We start from the raw sequence: 18,829 nt of genomic DNA on the forward strand, positions 1-18,829 counted from the left end.
TTAAGTTTGTAGGAATTGTTTGAAACCCTAGTTGCATAATCTTAAGTACCTATGTTTGAATACTAGTATGTGTAGGTCGCTAGTTGGCTATGATAATGGTTCGGTAGAAGTCGAGTGATTTCCTGTCACTCGCGAGCTCATAGGAGTTGAATGCTTACTACACACTGCAATATAAGGTTTACGGGCGGGGTTGTTGTACTTGTGATACCCCGTCTGTTTAGTGAAAATGAATAAGGCCATGGTGTATGGTAGTGGTGGTTAAGCGTTTGAACGTACTAACCACATGCCGAGAAATATGGTAATCGGTAAGCTTAAGTACCTTATCGGACTGGGGAGTGGACTTTTCTCTCACCCTCTTGGAACGTTGTTTCTCATGCGGCCACATGCGGGTGCAAGCGTGGTCACGACCCGGCATCGACCGTGGCGTGGGGCTCTTGTAGTCGAAGGGGGTGACCCTGATCCACGAGCCGGAAAGAAAGGGGAATTGTTGCGTGGGGACTCGGTTCCCATGCGTGTGTTTAGGTCTGCCTGTCTAGGTTAACAAATTCGATTCGAATCGTCCGCCTCTAACGGAAATTAGGATTGCTTAACTCTTTTGCCACATAGAGTAAGAAGTGGAACATTGATTATGAGGAATATGGTTGAATGATGAAAAATAATTGTTTTCACCATGTATGCTATTGAATAGATGCTAATGTAGAATGGTTAATCGAACTAGAACTTGAAAGCTAAAATCTGAAAAATAAGGACTTACTCTTTATTGCTTTTCGGCAGAAACAAACCCCTCAAGCCAAAAGTCTTGCATGTCTAGATAGAGGGCTAAGTATATCCTAGTCGGGTAAGCCTTTCTGAGTATTAGCATACTCAGCCTTGCTTGTGGCTCAACTTTGTTTCCAGGTGATACCTTTGAAGATCAGATAGCTAGCTTGACTTGGCCGTGTACTTTACCTCATGGTTGGTCGGTAGAGTGGGATACAACTCCGGCCAACGATGACAATGCCGAGTGATGTCATGTACGGGCTTCATCATGACATCTTGTATCGACGTTTAGTACCCTCTTTATTTCCGCTGCAGTGAACTCTGAACTACTTTCAATTTGAACTTCAAGTACCTTTCTGAGTTTTCGAACTTGGTTTGTAATAATTAAGTTAAGACTCGGTAATGTAATATATTGTGAAATGTTGTACTCTCTGGACTCACCTTCGTGTGGGTTGTATGTAAGCTTTGAGTTCGATCGACGCTCAGGTGGATTCTTCGGGACTTTACCCGACAGCCATGCCGGATTACTCCGTTTGAAGTGCGTGTTAGCCGGGATTACCTTTTAGGTGATGATTAGCGCACTTGAGCCGTATTAATTTGGGCGTGCTGCCACAATCTTCCATCATCGGTATTGCTTTTTGATAGAAGCTGATGCACCAACTTAGAAGTAGGCAAGCCCATCCGTATTATTAAAAATGCTATCCAAAACATGTTATGTAATTATTAAACTATTATGGTTTGATGGGCTCAACTTACCTTGAGAAATGGAACTTCATAAATTTTTGACATGCGTATTATACAAGAAAGTAAATTTTGATGGTGGTTGTGAAGAAAAATAATAAGACATCACAAACTAAATTATAATCTTGAATAAGCGTAGGGGAAAAGAGTTCTGTCTCAGAAATTAGGGCAATGAAAATATTATATTAAGACTATTTTATGAAATGAACCAAGTACTTTGTTAGGGAACTCACTTGGTCTGTTGGAGCACTTGAAAAATTAATCGCCAATGACTGTGGTGCACTTGGTGCTACAAAATAAACAGGTAGTTTCAATGTATGCAATAATCTTCCGGGTTCCGATTTATCGAACAGGTCATGTGTGATGTCACAGATCTTGAAATCCTTGTTCACAATGGTGGTAGCCAAATACAGTAGCTCGGTCTCTTGCATGACTACATGTGTCCACTCTGATGGTAACCTTGTATTTATGAATGTAAGCATGGACCGTGGTGGTAGAATTCCACTACTATTTGGTCTTGCACCGTACAATTTCGCTACGGCAACTGTGTACCTTATCCGATATGCGACATAGTAATCCGTAACATTGAGAATCTTAAGTGAGAATTCCACTTTCCTTGTCTCCATAGGAAGGAACAATGGTAGGGGGTCTACCACGATTAGCTCATATGAGCAATCTGAACTTATTACCTAAAAGAAATATTAAGGAAGTGGTGGATTAATAATTGAAACCCTGAGCTTACACTAAGAATTGCATCCACTCATTTTTCAACTAGAATATGTCCATAATAGAAAAAGTGGCACTGTTGCAGTCAAAACAACAGATTAATTTTCAATTTTGCTGTGAAGAAACCATTGTATTTGATGTATATTTCTGACCATTTTATTAACTATTAATCATAAGCATGCAAAGAAAATCTTGACCACTAGTACAATATAAACCTAATGATAGTAGAATTTTTTATATTTAGATAAAATGACAATTAAATTCTAGATAATTTGTGCAATGTTCGACTGCTAAAACTGTTAGTCTAGGACACGTGAACACGATGGATGCTTGCTTTTTAGTTTTAATTATGGGTGGTACTATCCATCATAAAGAAAAAATCGTTTTTTTTTTGCGAAACACAGTACAGACTACAGACACAAACGCTCACAAACAGGCACAACCGGTTACCTAAACCATCTATCTATGTCTCCGAGGGGCAATGATATGATGCTTCTGATCATCATAGATTGTTTAGCAACCGCCTGTGGAATTTTGGATCACAGATTCACAGGAGCATTACAATTAAAGTAGACAATCTATGGGAGCAGCCTATCGGTACTGGTGGTCCATACTTTAAGTTCTGGACCATAGGGGCTTCAAATATATTCTAATGGTTTATGTGGGCTAGGATGCAAAGATGGATTATAGATGGCAGGTTGGTAATGATTAAATAAATTAAGTTTTTGGAGGCTAGGCTTTTAGTTTGTGAACTCAAATACTAGAATTCGTATGAAATTGTGTATGAGAAAATGGGGACCACCTAAGATCTATGGGATGGTGTTAATTTAAAATGTTCTTTTAGGAGAACAGTTAACCAGGGGCTTAAAAATGACTGGAAGTTTACATAGCCAATAGACAAACTTTATTAGAGGAGTTGTTCCTGTATTTGTATTGGCAATCTGGTCCTTAAAAGTTCCTCATAGAGTTCCATTTTTCATGTGGCTGTTATCCAAAAATAAGATCTTGACTAAAGATAATATTCAGAAAATAAATTAATTAGAAGATGTGTCCTGCTTGTTCTGGAGTGAAAAAGAATCTGTGCATCATTTGTTCTTTGAATGTGCTGTGGCTAGACAGGTCTGGATTGTGATATCTGACCAACAGATCTATGTTGGTGCTAATTTTGAGCCTCTGGGCATGTTGTGGCTGAGTAATAAAAAATTCTTAATACATAATATCTTTACTTCTATGACTCTTTGGAGTATCGGGAAACTAAGGAATGATCCATGTTATCAAAATGGTGCTTGGAAGAACTTAGAGACTGTAACGAACATGGCACCATTTATGCCATTTCGAGTGATTTTGGTGATCGAATAACAACACAACATTTGGACTAATATGATTGTTAAGATGATCATTCTCAGGCTTTTAGGTTCAAGTGATGACAAAGAGAGAGAAGATAGGCGTAGCAAGGCCCAAAGGGCCGCCCCTACGGGGGTTGCGCTAAAAGCTCTTCGGTCAGTAGCACCGGAAGAACCGACGCTAGGGCATCGGAGCATCCGATGGTAGTCGGAAGAACCGACGCCATGGTACTTTGGTGCAGAAGGGAGTCGAAGCCAAGTCAGGCTATAGGCACCGGTTGAACCGACGGGTCAAAAAAAGGCATCGGTGCATTGGCCGTCCTATGTTCCAGAGACAATGCAAGTCGCGCAAGAGACAAGTCTTCAGCACCGGTTGAACCGGTGAGGCATCGGTGCATACCATCGGTGTAATGACGTCAGCGCCCAGAAGGGGATCCTTAAGCACCGGATGAACCGGTGATGCATCGGTACAAAGCATCGGTTCAACCGGTGGCCACTGTGTCAGCTGTCAGAAGTTCAACGGCTACTTCGTGTTATGAATGACCGGATGAACCGACGCTACCCCTGCCAGAGGCATCGGTTCTTCCGGTGATACGGAGATTTTTAGCTAACTGTTGGAGCAACGGCTACAAGACTTGGTGACCTATATATATGCCTCACCCCGGCCATTTGAAGCTTGCTGGAGTTGCTGGACATCCCACACACACCCAAGAACATCTCCAAGCCATACAAAAGCAACAAGATCATATCCTTAGCCCTTAGCACACTTTGAGAGTGTTGTGTAAAGGATTAGCTCTTAGAGAGTGAGATTGCAAGGCTTGAAGCCTTTGTGCTGTGGTTCTCTAGTGAACCAAAACAAGAGCTTGGTGCGCCGGCACCTTGGAGCGTGAAGCTCGCCGGCAACATCATCGACCCTCCGACTTGGTGTGGAGCGGCGACGACATCTTTGTGCGGGGGACGTGGAGACCCCCATCCTTTGTGGAGAAGCTCCTTAGTGGAATCCGGGGCCAAGGTGACCGTGATTGTGTTTACGGAAGAGACTTGGTGGCCGAGTAGCAATACTCTTAGTGAGTGCTACAACAACGTGGATGTAGGTGTGCCTTTGTGGCTAACCGAACCACGGGATAAACACCCGCGTCAAGAGTTTGCTATCTCCTATCCCACTCTTTAAGCTTCCGCATTTCATACTAGCAATTTGTGTGCCTTTACTTTCATAGAATAGTTTCTTGATAGAAAAGGCTATAGGTTGCTAAACTCTTTTGGGATAGGGGTTTCACACTAGAACAACCTAGTTGCACATCTAGATAGCATGTTTTAGTTTAAGTTTTGTGCAAACTAGTTGGAGCCATAGGTCTAAGTTTTTATTAGTGCCTAATTCACCCCCTCCCCCTCTTAGGCTAGAGCACCCGATCACTTTCAGAGACGCTTCTTCTGATGATCTATGGGCTCTTGAGAAATTGATTAATTTTGTGTCTGGTAGTCAGAAAGGATTACTTATCAAGATATGTAGACAAGCTCAAACAGGTTGCAACATGACCACCCCATTTTTCTGAGGGAATGCTTACGTTGGAAGGTAAAATGTTGGCTGCATACTGGATAGACATGGAGGCTTCGATGGTGATGCTAAGCTGAAAGAAAATGGATCTAAAGAACCAGAAGCTTGTACCAACTTCAGGCTGGGGGCAAAGATGGCCTTTGTCTTACGATCAAGATGGCTGTTTGGAAAAGAAGGTGGTGGTGTTGGCCATTGTTTTTGAGTTTTGTACCAGTTCGTCTTGATTAGTTTTTCCTTCGGTAATGCTAGGATACGGGCATCCGACGGGGGAGGAAACATCGGGTGCCTCCTCTCCCGTTCAACGCGCCGCTCTTCCTTCTCCTCCCATGCGCCCGCACCTCCCCCCATGCACCGCTCCTCCCCCTCCTCCTGTGCACAGACGGCGGCGCACGAGGCCAGCGGTGACCTCCACCCCCCCCCCCCCTCCTCCTGCAGCCGCCGCGGGCTTCCCTATGACCATCCTTCTCCTCCACCTCCTTGATCTCCCCTCGCCGGCGGCGCCGGGTGCTTCGCGTGCCTCCCGGGCACGGGCGTGGTGGAGCTCGCGCGGCGGCGACGGTCGAGGCCAGTGAGCCCTCCAAGGATGGCGGTGCGCGAGGGCGTCTGCGTGAGCTCCCCAGCGACACGACCTCCCGGCGGCGAGGTCCCCGACAGTGAACATGTTCCTGAGACCTCCAACTACCTTTCAATTTTTTTTCTCACTTTGTGTGTTAGCATGAGTGACGCATTCACCACCATTGCCAACAGTATCGTGACCATAATCAATAATTCCTCCATGGCTCATATCATCTTTGATGCAACCAACACCACCGCATCTGCTACCGTGATATCTTCTTCGAATTCCACACAAGGTGTTAACATCAGGAGTCTTGTACCTATCACTCATGATATGCTGGAGAGCACCTACTGGCACTGGTGGAATCTGTTCTGCATCATCCTTGGCCGGTTTGATCTGCACTCGCACATCAACAACAACAATCCATGCCCCAATGATCCTGAGTAGGTTCAGGACAACCTCACTATCCTTATGTGGCTTCATGCCACCCTGAGTGATGATCTGATGGACATGGTCATTCAGGACGACCTGATGGCATACTCTGTCTGGAAGTAGATCCATGACTTCTTCAACAGCAACAAGCCCATCCATTCAGTGCATCTGGAGATTGAGTTTCATGGACTCCAACAAAGTGAAATGTCTGTTTCCGCTTACTATCATCGCCTTAGAACCCTTTCAGATGCACTAGCCGATTGTGAATTGCTTGTTGGAGATCAGGCACTTGTTCATCAGTTGATCTGTTGCTTTGGTCCTCAATTCCACACCCTGAGGACAATCCTTCCGGCACTTCCCCAATTTCCCTCCTTCGTGCAAGCATGATGGATGCTCATCGCCGAGGTAATTTCCCAAGCCAACAACGACCTGCCAGCTGCCACCGATAAAGAAGGGCATTGATCCCAAGCGCCACTTCAATCTATCTACCACAACAATAATTGTTGTGATTGGTAGGCTGCATAAGAGCCTACCCAGGCTTGCATAGTAAAGATTTGGATGTTTGGTAGCCTGAATAGGCCGGTTAGGCTCCGGTTGTGCAAATAGCCCTGAACAACGGGGTTGCATAGTGGGAAACACAAATGAGGCTTGTCTTTGGTTGTGCAGGGTGCATAGCGCCCGACAGACCAGCTTGGCTACAATAGTGTTTCCCAGGGAGCAACGCAGCCATCCAAACAAAATCTTATGCAGACCAAGACAAGATATGCAGCGAACCAAACAAACCCACAAAATACTACATAACTTGGTTTAGGCTGGCCTGAATAACTTCTAGCCAGGCCAGAAATAGAACAAGTAACCAATCACAACCAATATCTCCAATTCCATCTACCTACCAATCAGCTCTCAAAGATCCCAATTGGCACAGTGCCATGCTTGATGATTATAACTCATTAATGAATAACAAAACTTGGTGTCTTAGCTTGTTCCAGAACTTGCAGGTGTCAATTTCATTAGTGGCAAATGGAACTATGGCCACAAATACAATCCAGATGGGAGCCTTTTAAGATCTAAAGCTAGATGGGTGGTATGGGTTTTTTCTCAACAGCATGGTATTGATTATGGAGAAACATTTAGCCCTGTGATCAAGCCAGCAACACTACAGGTTGTGTTGGGCATTCCAACATCTTCCTCTTGGTCTATCCTGGATGTAAGGAACGCTTCCTTCACTGTAATCTATCCGAAACCTTATATTGCACACAACCATCTAGCTTTGTTGACCCTTCTAAACAACATATGTTTGGAAATTGAACAAATCTTTGTACGGCTTGAAACAAGCTCCATGCACTAGGTTTTTGCGATTCAAAGACTTTTTTCTTTCCCTTGGTTTTCTTGCATCTTGAGCTGATTCATCCCTATATATCCTTCACACTACCACAGAGACTTCATACATATTGCTCTACATGGATGACATAATCCTTACTGCCAAATTCCACACACCTCTTACAATCCATCATTTGCAAGCATAGCCATGAGCGCCTAGGGCCCACTATCCCACTCCTTGGGTATTCATATCACCCCAACTCAGTCAGGAATTTTCTTCACAAGCACAATATATTCATGATTTTCTTGATCATGCTAACATGAGTTCTTGCAACCCTTGTTCTACTCCCATTGACACAAAACCAAAACTCTCAGTACATGACGGCCAACCAGTTTCAGATCCGATCGAATACCAGAGCTTAGCAAGAGCATTGCAATACCTGACCATCACATGCCCGGATAGATCCTGCAGTGCAACAGATCTATTTATTCATGCATGATCCAAGGGAACCCCATTTGCAGCGTTTGAAACGAGTGCGTGCTCTGCTATCTTTGAGCAACTCCCGCTCATGGCTTGCATCTCACATGGTCAAACTCAAAAATATTATTGCCTACTCAGATGCCGATTGGGCTGGTTGCCTAGATACATGCTGATCTACGTCTGATTATTATGTTTACCTTGGTGATAATCTTGTTGCTTCGTCTTCAAAACAACAGCCCATGGTTTCTCGTTCAAGCACTGCAGCAGAATACCGCGCTATGGCCAACGTGATCTCTGAAACTCTTGCTGGCTTTGTCAACTCACCAAGCTGGATCGTCCTCCATGCTGAGCTACTTTGATATATTGTGACAAGCAATGTCGGTGCAACCTATTTGGCCTCTAATTCGATGCAAGACCAGAGAATTAAACATGTGGTAGATCTGCATTTTGTCCGGAAAAAAATTTCTCTTGGAGAGCTCAAGGTCCTACATATACCATCCATGTCACAGTTTGCAGATATATTCACACAAAAGACCTACTTGCTAGAATTTTGTTTGACGAGCTCAAAAACAACAGTTCGGCACATTGAGGCTGCATATGATCTCCAGTATAGCTGATATAACTAACACTTGTACATGCCTATATTAAGGCCTTTGTGATGTCAATACAATTGACGCATTCTACCATTCTGCAGTTCGGCCTCCTAAACTCTAAAAAATATCACCATATTCAACACTACATTGTGATGCCTACACTAGTTGAATTAATTGTAGAAATATATAGTTGTTTTATCCATAAGTACAAGAACAATTAAAAACTGGGGTTCCGATAGATTTTCTATAAGCAAGAATGTGCTTGCCGTTGTTCCCAAAACATCAATCTTTAATTGAGGCAAAAGTAAATGTTATGCTGTGACCGAAGTGGCCTTCATATTTTCCGAATGACACAACATCATAATTAGGAAACTCACCTGACAATTCGAATAGTTGGCTTTTTGATCTCCTTGCTTGTCCGTTAGAGACATTGACTGATTGGCGCATCGTATGCCCTCCCAGGATAACGGTCCACTTGATTCAACAAGAAAAACAGGTACCTTCAAAGTATGAACTATTCTACCGGCTGCCGGTTTATCGAACAGGTCATTGGTGATGTCTGCCATCTTGAAACCTTTGCTCATAATGGTGCTCGCCAAATAAATTATCTCCGTGTCTTTCATGTCTTCATGTGCCCCCTCTGGTGATGACGACCTTGTATTTTTAAAAGAAATCATTGATCTTGGTGACAGAATTCCAATACTATTTGGTCTTTGATCATAAAGTTTCGCCATGGAAATCGTGTATCTCACACGATATGCGACATGGTCATCTGTAATGTTCAATATCTTCAACAAGAACTCCACCTTCCTTGGTTCCAAGGGTAAGATCAACTCGGTGGGGTCGGCCTCTATCATCTACAATTAAGACATCACTTAGTAGTTCATTAATCATGGAAAAAACATCCTGTAGGGGCGCACCCCTCCAGTTCACTTCAAAAAAAATCATGGAAAAAACATCAGCTCACCTTAAAAACTAAATCCTTGTACAATCTTGAACAGAGTACATCATCATTGTCAAAACTGAGAGGACTTTATACTAAACCAATTTACAGTTGATCTCCTAGGAGTAGTATAATTATTGACCAAACTCTTTTCTTTAAAAAAAACTCAAATTTGTAGACTTCTTTTCATAGCGGACAACCTAATGTGTAATGCAATAACAAGGCGGGTTGGCAAGGTTTTTGTAGTCAAATAATCGAATGGCCATTGTCCTACTATGGGTGTTTCAAATTTGGTCATTATACTTAGAAAAATTGAGGAATGTTGAGTACTCTATCCTGCTTGTGATGAGTGAATTGTCAACCGTGCAGTGTGATCGTGCGCTTGGTCTTTGGATTGCAGGTACACGGGCGTCGAGTGTCGACGGGGAGCTGCCGTGGAGGTGTTGTGACCGATGGACCGTGCGGTGGACGGCGGTGAAGGGCAGCCGGGACCGGAGCTCGGACCGGGCGGCAGCTGTGGCGTTCACTCCTGGATCAAGGGCGCAAGCGGTGACGGAAGGCGGGTTTCTTGGTTTGCGCTACAAAACCAAGCAGGCGGACGGCGGTTGAAGACACCAAGTCGTGGAGGCACGGGCGTCGGTCTCGGGACTGACGGAGGCGACGGGCATCGACGGCGTCTAGGGCCTCGCTGCGGGCGAGGAGGTGACGGGCGACGGGCGGCGTCTAGGGCCGTCAGAAGGCCGAGGCGGGAACGGCGTCTAGGGCCACGGCGTGGAGGCGGGAATCTTCCCGCGCGAGGAGTTTTTGCGGTTTTCTCAAAACCGGCAACCTACCCGGGTTTCGCGGACCCTCCAAAACCGCGGACCAGATCTTCGTCAAGATGGCGGCATCGTGGAGAAGACTTCATTCCGAAGAAAGAACTGCAGCCGTTAGATGGGATCGTGTACAGGGGGAAACTGCAGACCAACCGGTCTGACCGGTCCATGGAACCGGTCTGACCGGTCTCCGCGGGTATAAATACCCCTTCACTTGTATTAGGTTATTGTGGCTTTTGTAATCTGTTCGTGGACTCCTCTGTTTCTCCCAGGCTGCTGCCCCTGAGTCTCTCTCCCCGTTCTTCTCTTTAGAATAGGATTAGTCCATGGATTGTTGAGATCTTCTGTTGGATTTGATTGGGAAAGGAGGCCCCATCCTCCCTGTGCCCTCTGGGCTTTTTGAATCAATCCAATCCCCTCATTTTGTGCCCTTATGTGATGGATTTTGATTTCGTTTTTGGTGCACATGATTGCGAGGATTCTACGAGCTCTTGGTTGTGATTCTAGTCCTGTCCCAAACCCTCTGGAATCACGAGCTCTTTCGAATTGTATTTCTTGAGTTTTTGAGAAAACACCAATCCTTCTTGATCTCCCCTCGAATTCTCAAGATTCTTTGATCTTTAGGGCAAGATCCCTTGGGGATACGTTCACGGGGTAGGGGCAAAGCTATCCCTCAAGTTTCATCGATTTCCGTGGTCGTTTGGTCGAGATTCACCGTTTGAATCAAAATTTTCGGGGTTTCTGGGTGCCGACCGCTCAGACCGGTAGGCAAGACCGGTCAGACCGGTCTTCTCGCCTTTGGACAGACACGACTGGTCAGACCGGTCCAGTGCACCGGTCAGACCGGTCCAGGTAGACATAGCTGTTTTCCCGATTCGCTTCCGATTTGCTTCGTGGTTTTTGCTCGCTCGTTCGAGGCCTTTTGTGTTGGTTTAGCTTTTTCATAGCTATTCCAAACTTTGGTCAGAACGCTTGAGGGCTTGGATGATTTTAGGGATATAGGCCGACGTTTCAATTTACGAAGAAATTTTGATCGGCTCCCATTCACCCCCCCTTTGGTCGCCGGCTTCGGTCCCTCAATTAGTATCAGAGCTTGGTTGAGGTTTTCAGTACCTTAACCGGTTCGAAAACCACTTGGCGACCATGGCGAGTCTTGGGAAGATCCCGGTGTTTTCCGGCGAGGACTATGCCTACTGGAAGGTTCGCATGAGATCCTTCTTGCAGAGCATGGGAGCCGAGGTCTGGGATGTTACCAAGAACCAGGCTTACGTGGTGCTTGCCACTCAGGTCACTCCTCTTCAAGTGACCGAGCACGAGGCTAACGCCAGGGCTGTCAATGCCCTGTTCGCTGGCGTTTCTCGTGCGGAGTTCTCACGCGTCTAGGGTTTTCAGGAAGCCCACAAGATTTGGACGTGCCTTGAGAACTACCACGAGGGCACACCTCAGGTCAAGGCCAGACTGTTCGAGACTCACCGGCATGAATACGAGAACTTCACACAGGAGCCAGGTGAGAGCATTGACTTGATGTTCAGTCGCTTTCAATCGATTGTGAACAAAGTCAATGCGAACAGATCTGTTGATGCCCTTGAGTACACAGAGCACGAGAAGGCCCTCGAGTTGCTCTACGCACTTGATCGCTCTATGTGGGATCTCAAGGTGAACACGATCATTGAGTCTGCTGGCTATGAGACTCTGACCGTGAACGAGCTTTTCAGCAAGCTCAAGGCCATAGAGGTGGATAACCAGACACGAGCCAAGCTCAATGGTGCCCCTCCTTCCAAGAGCGTTGCTCTTATGACTGGTCCAGGTGGATCGAGCTCTAACGCTAACTCTGCTCTTCGGATTTTCTCTTGCCTCTTTGCCTTCTGTTACAGATGAGCAGCTGGAGACGCTGGGCGACGACTGACTTGTGCCTCCTCATCAGCAAGTTCCAGCGCGTCTACCACAACAGGCAAAGGAAGAAGAACCCCGAGTGCTACAACTGCGGCGATTTGAACCACTTCATCGCCGATTGCCCCAAGAAGTCCGGCGGTGGCCAGAACAACCACTTCGACTACTACCGCCACCGCCACCGCGACAAGGGAAGCTCCAACAAGGAGCGTCGGCGCCACAAGCACCGCAGTCGTGACCGGGGAGGTCGCTTCGACAAGGAGTCGCTCAAGAAGCGCTTCCAGTACAAGGCCAAGAAGCGGGAAAAGGCCTTCCTGGCGCAGCTCAGCGACCTCGACAAGAGCTCTGACACCGACCGCTCTTCTTCACCGACCTCCGACAACGACGATAAGAAGAAGAAGAAGCGGGACAAGGAAGCCACCGGCTTCATCGGCCTTTGCTTGGTGGCCGGTCGGCGCAAGGGTTTCTGCACCATGGCGGGTGAAGCCGATGGTGCTCGTGCGTCTTCAGGTGGACATGCTACACCGACGCACGCCGACTCTTCTCCTGGATCCGAGAGTGATTCAGAGGTAAACTCCACGATCGACCTGCTAGATACAGAGGTTAGGGAGTTGTACGCCGCTCTCGACAACTAGAAAAGGTTGTTTAAGGAAGCAGCTAGAGAGCGTAGAAAGCCTAGGGCTGAGCTGGCTTGTGCTAGGGAGAAATCTAGTGAGGATGAGTGCGCTGGCTGCATATCTCACATGAACGATCTTGTTGCTCTCCGTGCCAAGCATGATGAGAACGTCGCGAACTTAGATGTTGCTAAGACTTCGCTTGCTGACGTGTCTCATGAGCTCGCTAAGGCCAAGCATGAACTAGAACTGGTTAAGGACGCTCCTATTGTTAGCGATGTGCTTGAATGTGATGACTGTCCTATCTTTAAGTCCGATCTAGCTTTGTTGCAGTCCAAGTTTGCTACTGTTGTGTGCGAGCTAGAGGAGATGAAGTCTAGGCCAGCTTTGCTTGGTGCTTGTAAGCTTTGTCCCACGCTTAGGTCGGAGCTAGATGAGAAGAACGCTTTGATCAAGTCTTTTGGAAAGACTAAGGTCGTAGAGTCTAGCCCACCTAGTGACTGCTCTGTTTGCCCTGGTTTGATTGCCGATCTGGATAGTCTTGCGGTAGAGAAAGCCAACTTGGAGAATGAGAATACCTATCTTAGGGCGATTCTGAGTTGGGTTTCTAGCAGTGAGCCGCAGTTGGGCATGATGATTAAGCAGTTTAAGCGTGGTGATGGGTTTGGGGTCGGTTACACATATACGAAGTCAGATTTTGACAGGTTGTATGGTAAGATTTGCAAGGCTGCTGGAAACACTGCTAGCACGAGCACGCAGTCTTCGCTTGTTGACCCTGTGGATGGTGTGCTGAAAGAACCACAAAAAGCACCTCCACAGAAGCAGGTTTGAGTCCCAAAGCCCAATGAGCTGAGGAATCCACTTGACACGATCCCTGCTGCCGCAGTCCAGGTTGCCCAGAAGAAGGGGGCTGCTTCTCCCCGTCCGCAGGCTAGGCCTCCACCTCCCAAGCGTGAGGTGAGGTACCACTACGAGTTCTTTGACAGGGAAGGTCACCTGGAGGAGTTTTGCTTCAGGAGGAAGTGGGCTGTGAGACGAGAGCAGGAGAGACGGAACGCGGACATGTACTCTGCTCGGGTGCATGGTCCTTCTCGGTGTGGTGGTAGGCAAGATGCTAGGGCGCGCCTGTGTAGGTGGAGGTCAGGGAGACGGTGGTGGTTACCGTGGCTCCAGTGGGTGGTCGCTTTGCCGGTCGTGCTCCTGGTCGTTTTCAGTACGGCTATGGACCACGAGACCGAGGCTTTGGAGGAGGTTTCGATGCTCCACACTTTCCTCGCGGTGGTGTTCGTCAGTCACACGGTTGACGGGACGGGGGATACGCTTTGCCTAGTTTTGCTAACCCTTCTGTAGAGCAAATGGCTCGACACTGGTTTGCTTCTCACTTTGCTAACCCCAGTGTTGAGACATTTGCTCACCCTTTATCTCACTACTGATGTGCAGGTCAGAGGCTTGGAGAACAGGTGGATCATGGACTCCGGTTGTTCGCTCCACATGACCGGGAATGACAAATGGTTCTGTAGCCTCACCCCGATGCGCTCAAAGGAGTACATTGTGTTCGGGGACAATGGAAGAGGAAAGGTACGTGGACTTGGCGCTGTTCGAGTTTCTGATCGCTTTACCCTGAGAGAAGTTGCTTTGGTTTCGAATCTTGGCTTTAATTTGCTCTCTGTTTCGCAACTTCTTGATGAGGGGTTTGAGGTTCGCTTCAAGGAGGGTTGTTCGCGTGTTTTGGATTCCAGAGGAGATTTGGTTTGCCGGATTACACCTCGCGATCGGGTTTTCTTGGTTGACTTCTCTGGAACCCCTCTTGGCCCTTCTCGTTGCTTGTTGGCTGGTCCTTCTTCTGATTTGTGGAAGTGGCATAGGAGACTTGGACATTTGAGCTTCGATCTGTTGTCGAGACTTAGCTCACTTGGCCTGATCCGAGGATTGCCCAAATTGAAGTTTGAAAAGGACCTTGTTTGCCACCCGTGTCGCCATGGGAAGATGATTGCTACTTCACATCCACCTGTTAATCAGGTGATGACCGCTCACCCTGGAGAGTTGCTACACATGGACACAGTTGGTCCTTCTAGGTTGATGTCTGTTGGTGGGAAGTGGTACGTTCTTGTGATCGTGGACTGATTTTTCTCGCTATTCTTGGGTCTTTTTCATGAGAACCAAGGATGAGGCTTTCGAGTTTGTTCGAGACTTGATCTTGAGGTTGAAAAACGAGTTACCCCAGGCCATGCGAGCGATTCGCAGTGATAATGGCACAGAATTCAAAAACTGTTTGTTTTGACGCCTTTTGCAGTGATCAAGGGCTTGAACACCAGTATTCTTCCTCCCTACACTCCACAACAGAATGGAGTTGTAGAGCGAAAGAATCGGACGCTGGTTGAGATGGCGAGGACGATGCTCGATGAGCATAGGACTCCTCGCAAATACTGGGCTGAAGCGGTTAACACCACTTGTTACGTGTCCAACCGCATTTTCTTGCGTGCTTTCATGCACAGGACTTCTTATGAGTTGCGGTTTGGACGCCAGCCCCGTGTTGACCATCTCAGAGTTTTCAGTTGCCGGTGCTTTGTGCTGAAAGATGGAAATCTTGATAATTTTGAGTCTAGCTGGTCTGACGGTATTTTTCTCGGTTATGCTTCTCACTCCAGAGCTTACCGTGTGCTGATTATTGATACTAACATCATCAGAGAGACTTGTGAAGTCACTTTCGACGAGACTGCACCGTGCAATTCTTCTGTTTTTGAAGCTGCAGGATGATGATGAGCTCGGCACCTCCATCTTTGAAGATGAGGAGGAAGAAGCTAGCGGAGGGCGAGGCTGAGGCTACCACGCGTGCTGTGGACCCAGTTGCCTCCGCCACGAGCTCGGACGATGATGACGGCCCCGATCCGACTATGTCTACTTCACGGGGGCTGATCGAGGACGTGACTCAGGCTTCACCAGCTGCACCTGAGGAGGCACCAGCTTTGGTTGAGCAGGAGGCGACTTCGACACGGGAAGCACCGCGACACATTCAGCGTCTCCATCCACCTCAACAGATGCTAGGTGATCTCAACGAGCGAGTCACCAGGTCCAAGGTAACAAGTATCACTGGCTTTGCGCATTCAGCGTTTGTTGCCTCTTTTGTGCCCAAAGATATTGGACACACTCTTTCTGATTCTAATTGGGTCAATGCCATGCATGAGGAACTCGAAAATTTTGAAAGAAACCAAGTTTGGGTTTTAGTCGAGCCTCCACCTGCTTGTAATCCCATCGGAACGAAGTGGGTTTTCAAAAACAAGCAGGGCGAGGATGGTTTGGTTGTTCGAAACAAGGCTCGTCTTGTTGCCCAGGGGTTTTGCCAAAAAGATGGTATTGATTTTGAGGAGACTTTTGCCCCTGTTGCTCGTTTGGAAGCTATTCGAATCTTTATTGCATTTGCTGCTTCCAAGGGTTTTAAGGTTTTCCAAATGGATGTTAAATCTGCCTTCTTGAATGGTTTTATCGAAGAAGAAGTTTATGTAAAACAATCCCCTGGTTTCGAAAATCCCAAGTTTCCAAACTGTGTTTATAAACTTCAGAAAGCTCTTTACAGTTTGAAACAGGCACCCAGAGCTTGGTATGATAGATTGAAAACCTTTTTGCTGGCTCAGGGCTTTAAAATGGGATGTGTGGATAAAACTTTGTTCCTCATGCGGTCTGGCGCTGATTTCCTATTAGTTCAGATATACGTGGATGATATTATCTTTGGTGACTCTTCTCACGCTTTTGTCTCCAAGTTTACTGAGCAGATGTCCATGGAGTTCGAGATGAGCATGATGGGTGAGCTGCAGTTCTTCCTCGGGCTGCAGATCAAGCAAACTCCTCAGGGCACATTCGTCCATCAAGCCAAGTACACCAGGGACTTGCTACGGAAGTTCGACATGAGCGACTTGTCTCCTCAGCCGACTCCGATTAGCACATCGATGGCGCTTGATGAGGACTTGGACGGCGAGGCGGTGGACCAGAAGGAGTATAGGAGCATGATCGGCTCTCTCCTGTACCTGACGGCGACGCGACCGGACATTCAGTTCGGCGTCGGCCTTTGTGCGCAATACCAGGCTTCTCCGCACACCTCCCACAAGCAGTTGGTGAAACGCATCTTCAGGTATCTGAAATTCACCCCTGAATTTGGTCTTTGGTACTCTGCGGATTCTTCTCTGGTTTTGGTGGGCTTTTCTGATGCCGATTTCGGTGGGTGTCGGTTGGATCGCAAGTCGACATCCGGCACTTGTCAATTTCTCGGTACATCTTTGGTGTCTTGGTCCTCTCGCAAGCAGGATAGCGTAGCGCTTTCTTCCATAGAAGCTGAGTACGTTGCCGCTGCTAGCTGCTGCTCCCAGATCCTTTGGATGAAACAAACCTTGCAGGATTATGGATTGAGTTTTGGTAGGGTTCCCATCTTTGTAGACAACATGTCAGCCATTAGCATTGCAAAGAACTCTATCCTACACTCCAGAACCAAACACATAGATATCAGGTTCCATTTCCTGCGAGATAACCATGAGAGAGGCCACATAGACTTGGTCCATGTCCCTTCAGAGAGGCAAACCGCAGATATTCTCACCAAACCGCTTGAGCAGGACACCTTTGCTCGCTTGCGAGGGGAGCTTAGGGTTTGTTACCCCTTTTGATCGCTGACTTTTCTTTGGTTAGCTTTGTAGGTTTTACTTGTCCTTCTCTTTGGTTTCTAGGTTTGGTAGTTGCTTTGTGCATATGCATTATACATATTTGTATTTTGCATTGTCTCACTTGCACTAGCACTCATCAAGGGGGAGATTGAGGAATGTTGAGTACACTATCCTGCTTGTGATGAGTGAATTGTCAACCGTGCAGGTGTGATCGTGCGCTTGGTCTTTGGATTGCAGGTACACGGGCGTCGACTGTCGACGGGGAGCTGCCGTGGAGGTGCTGTGACCGATGGACCGTGCGGTGGACGGCGGTGAAGGGCAGCCGGGACCGGAGCTCGGACCGGGCTGCAGCTGTGGCGTTCACTCCTGGATCGAGGGCGCAAGCGGCGACGGAAGGCGGGTTTCTTGGTTTGCGCCACAAAACCAAGCAGGCGGACGGCGGTTGAAGACGCCAAGTCGTGGATGCACGGGCGTCGGTCTCGGGACTGACAGGAGGCGACGGGCGTCGACGGCGTCTAGGGCCTCGCTGCGGGCGAGGAGGTGACGGGCGTCGGGCGGCGTCTAGGGCCGTCAGAAGGCCGAGGCAGGGAACGGCGTCTAGGGCCACGACGTCGAGGCGGGAATCTTCCCGCGCGAGGAGTTTTTGCGGTTTTCTCAAAACCGGCCACCTACCCGGGTTTCGCGGACCCTCCAAAACCGCGGACCAGATCTTCGTCAAGATGGCGGCATCGTGGAGAAGACTTCATTCCAAAGAAAGAACCGCAGCCGTTAGATGGGATCGTGTACAGGGGGAAACTGCAGACCAACCGGTCTAACCGGTCCCTGGCACCGGTCTGACCGGTCTAACCGACCGGTCTGACCGGTCATGAACCGGTCTGACCGGTCTCCGTGGGTGTAAATACCCCTTCACTTGTATTAGGTTATTGCGGCTTTTGTAATCTGTTCGTGGACTCCTCTGTTTCTCCTAGGCCGCCGCCCCTGAGTCTCTCTCCCCGTTCTTCTCTTTAGAATAGGATTAGTCCAAGGATTGTTGAGATATTATGTTGGATTTGATTGGAAAAAGAGGCCCCATCCTCCTTGTGCCCTCTGGGCTTTTTGAATCAATCCAATCCCCTCGTTTTGTGCCCTTGTGTGATGGATTTTGATTTCATTTTTGGTGCACATGATTGCGAGGATTCTACGAGCTCTTGGTTGTTATTCCCGTGCTTCTAGTCCTGTCCCAAACCCTCTGGAATCACGAGCTCTTTCGAATTGTATTTCTTGAGTTTTTGAGAAAACCCCAATCCTTCTTGATCTCCCCTCGAATTCTCAAGATTCTTTGATCTTTAGGGCGAGATCACTTGGGGATACGTTCACGGGGTAGGGGCAAAGCTATCCCCCAAGTTTCATCAATTTTCGTGGTCGTTTGGTCG

The 18,829-nt window shown here is 47.5% G+C and overlaps 1 protein-coding gene across 1 annotated transcript in view; it reads right to left on the bottom strand.

The window, feature by feature from the left end:
* LOC120653442 overlaps positions 1-18,829 on the bottom strand; it is a 53,575-nt gene that overhangs the window by 11,665 nt on the left and 23,081 nt on the right. The window contains exons 11-12 of the mRNA XM_039931192.1: positions 8,884-9,363; positions 1,734-2,189 (exon numbers count right to left, since the gene is read on the bottom strand). Coding sequence (XP_039787126.1) covers positions 1,734-2,189; positions 8,884-9,363 — 936 coding nt within the window. The remainder of the gene's footprint in view (positions 1-1,733; positions 2,190-8,883; positions 9,364-18,829) is intronic.

This window comes from Panicum virgatum, chromosome 1N, assembly GCF_016808335.1.
Source record: "Panicum virgatum strain AP13 chromosome 1N, P.virgatum_v5, whole genome shotgun sequence".
Lineage (NCBI taxonomy): Eukaryota > Viridiplantae > Streptophyta > Magnoliopsida > Poales > Poaceae > Panicum > Panicum virgatum.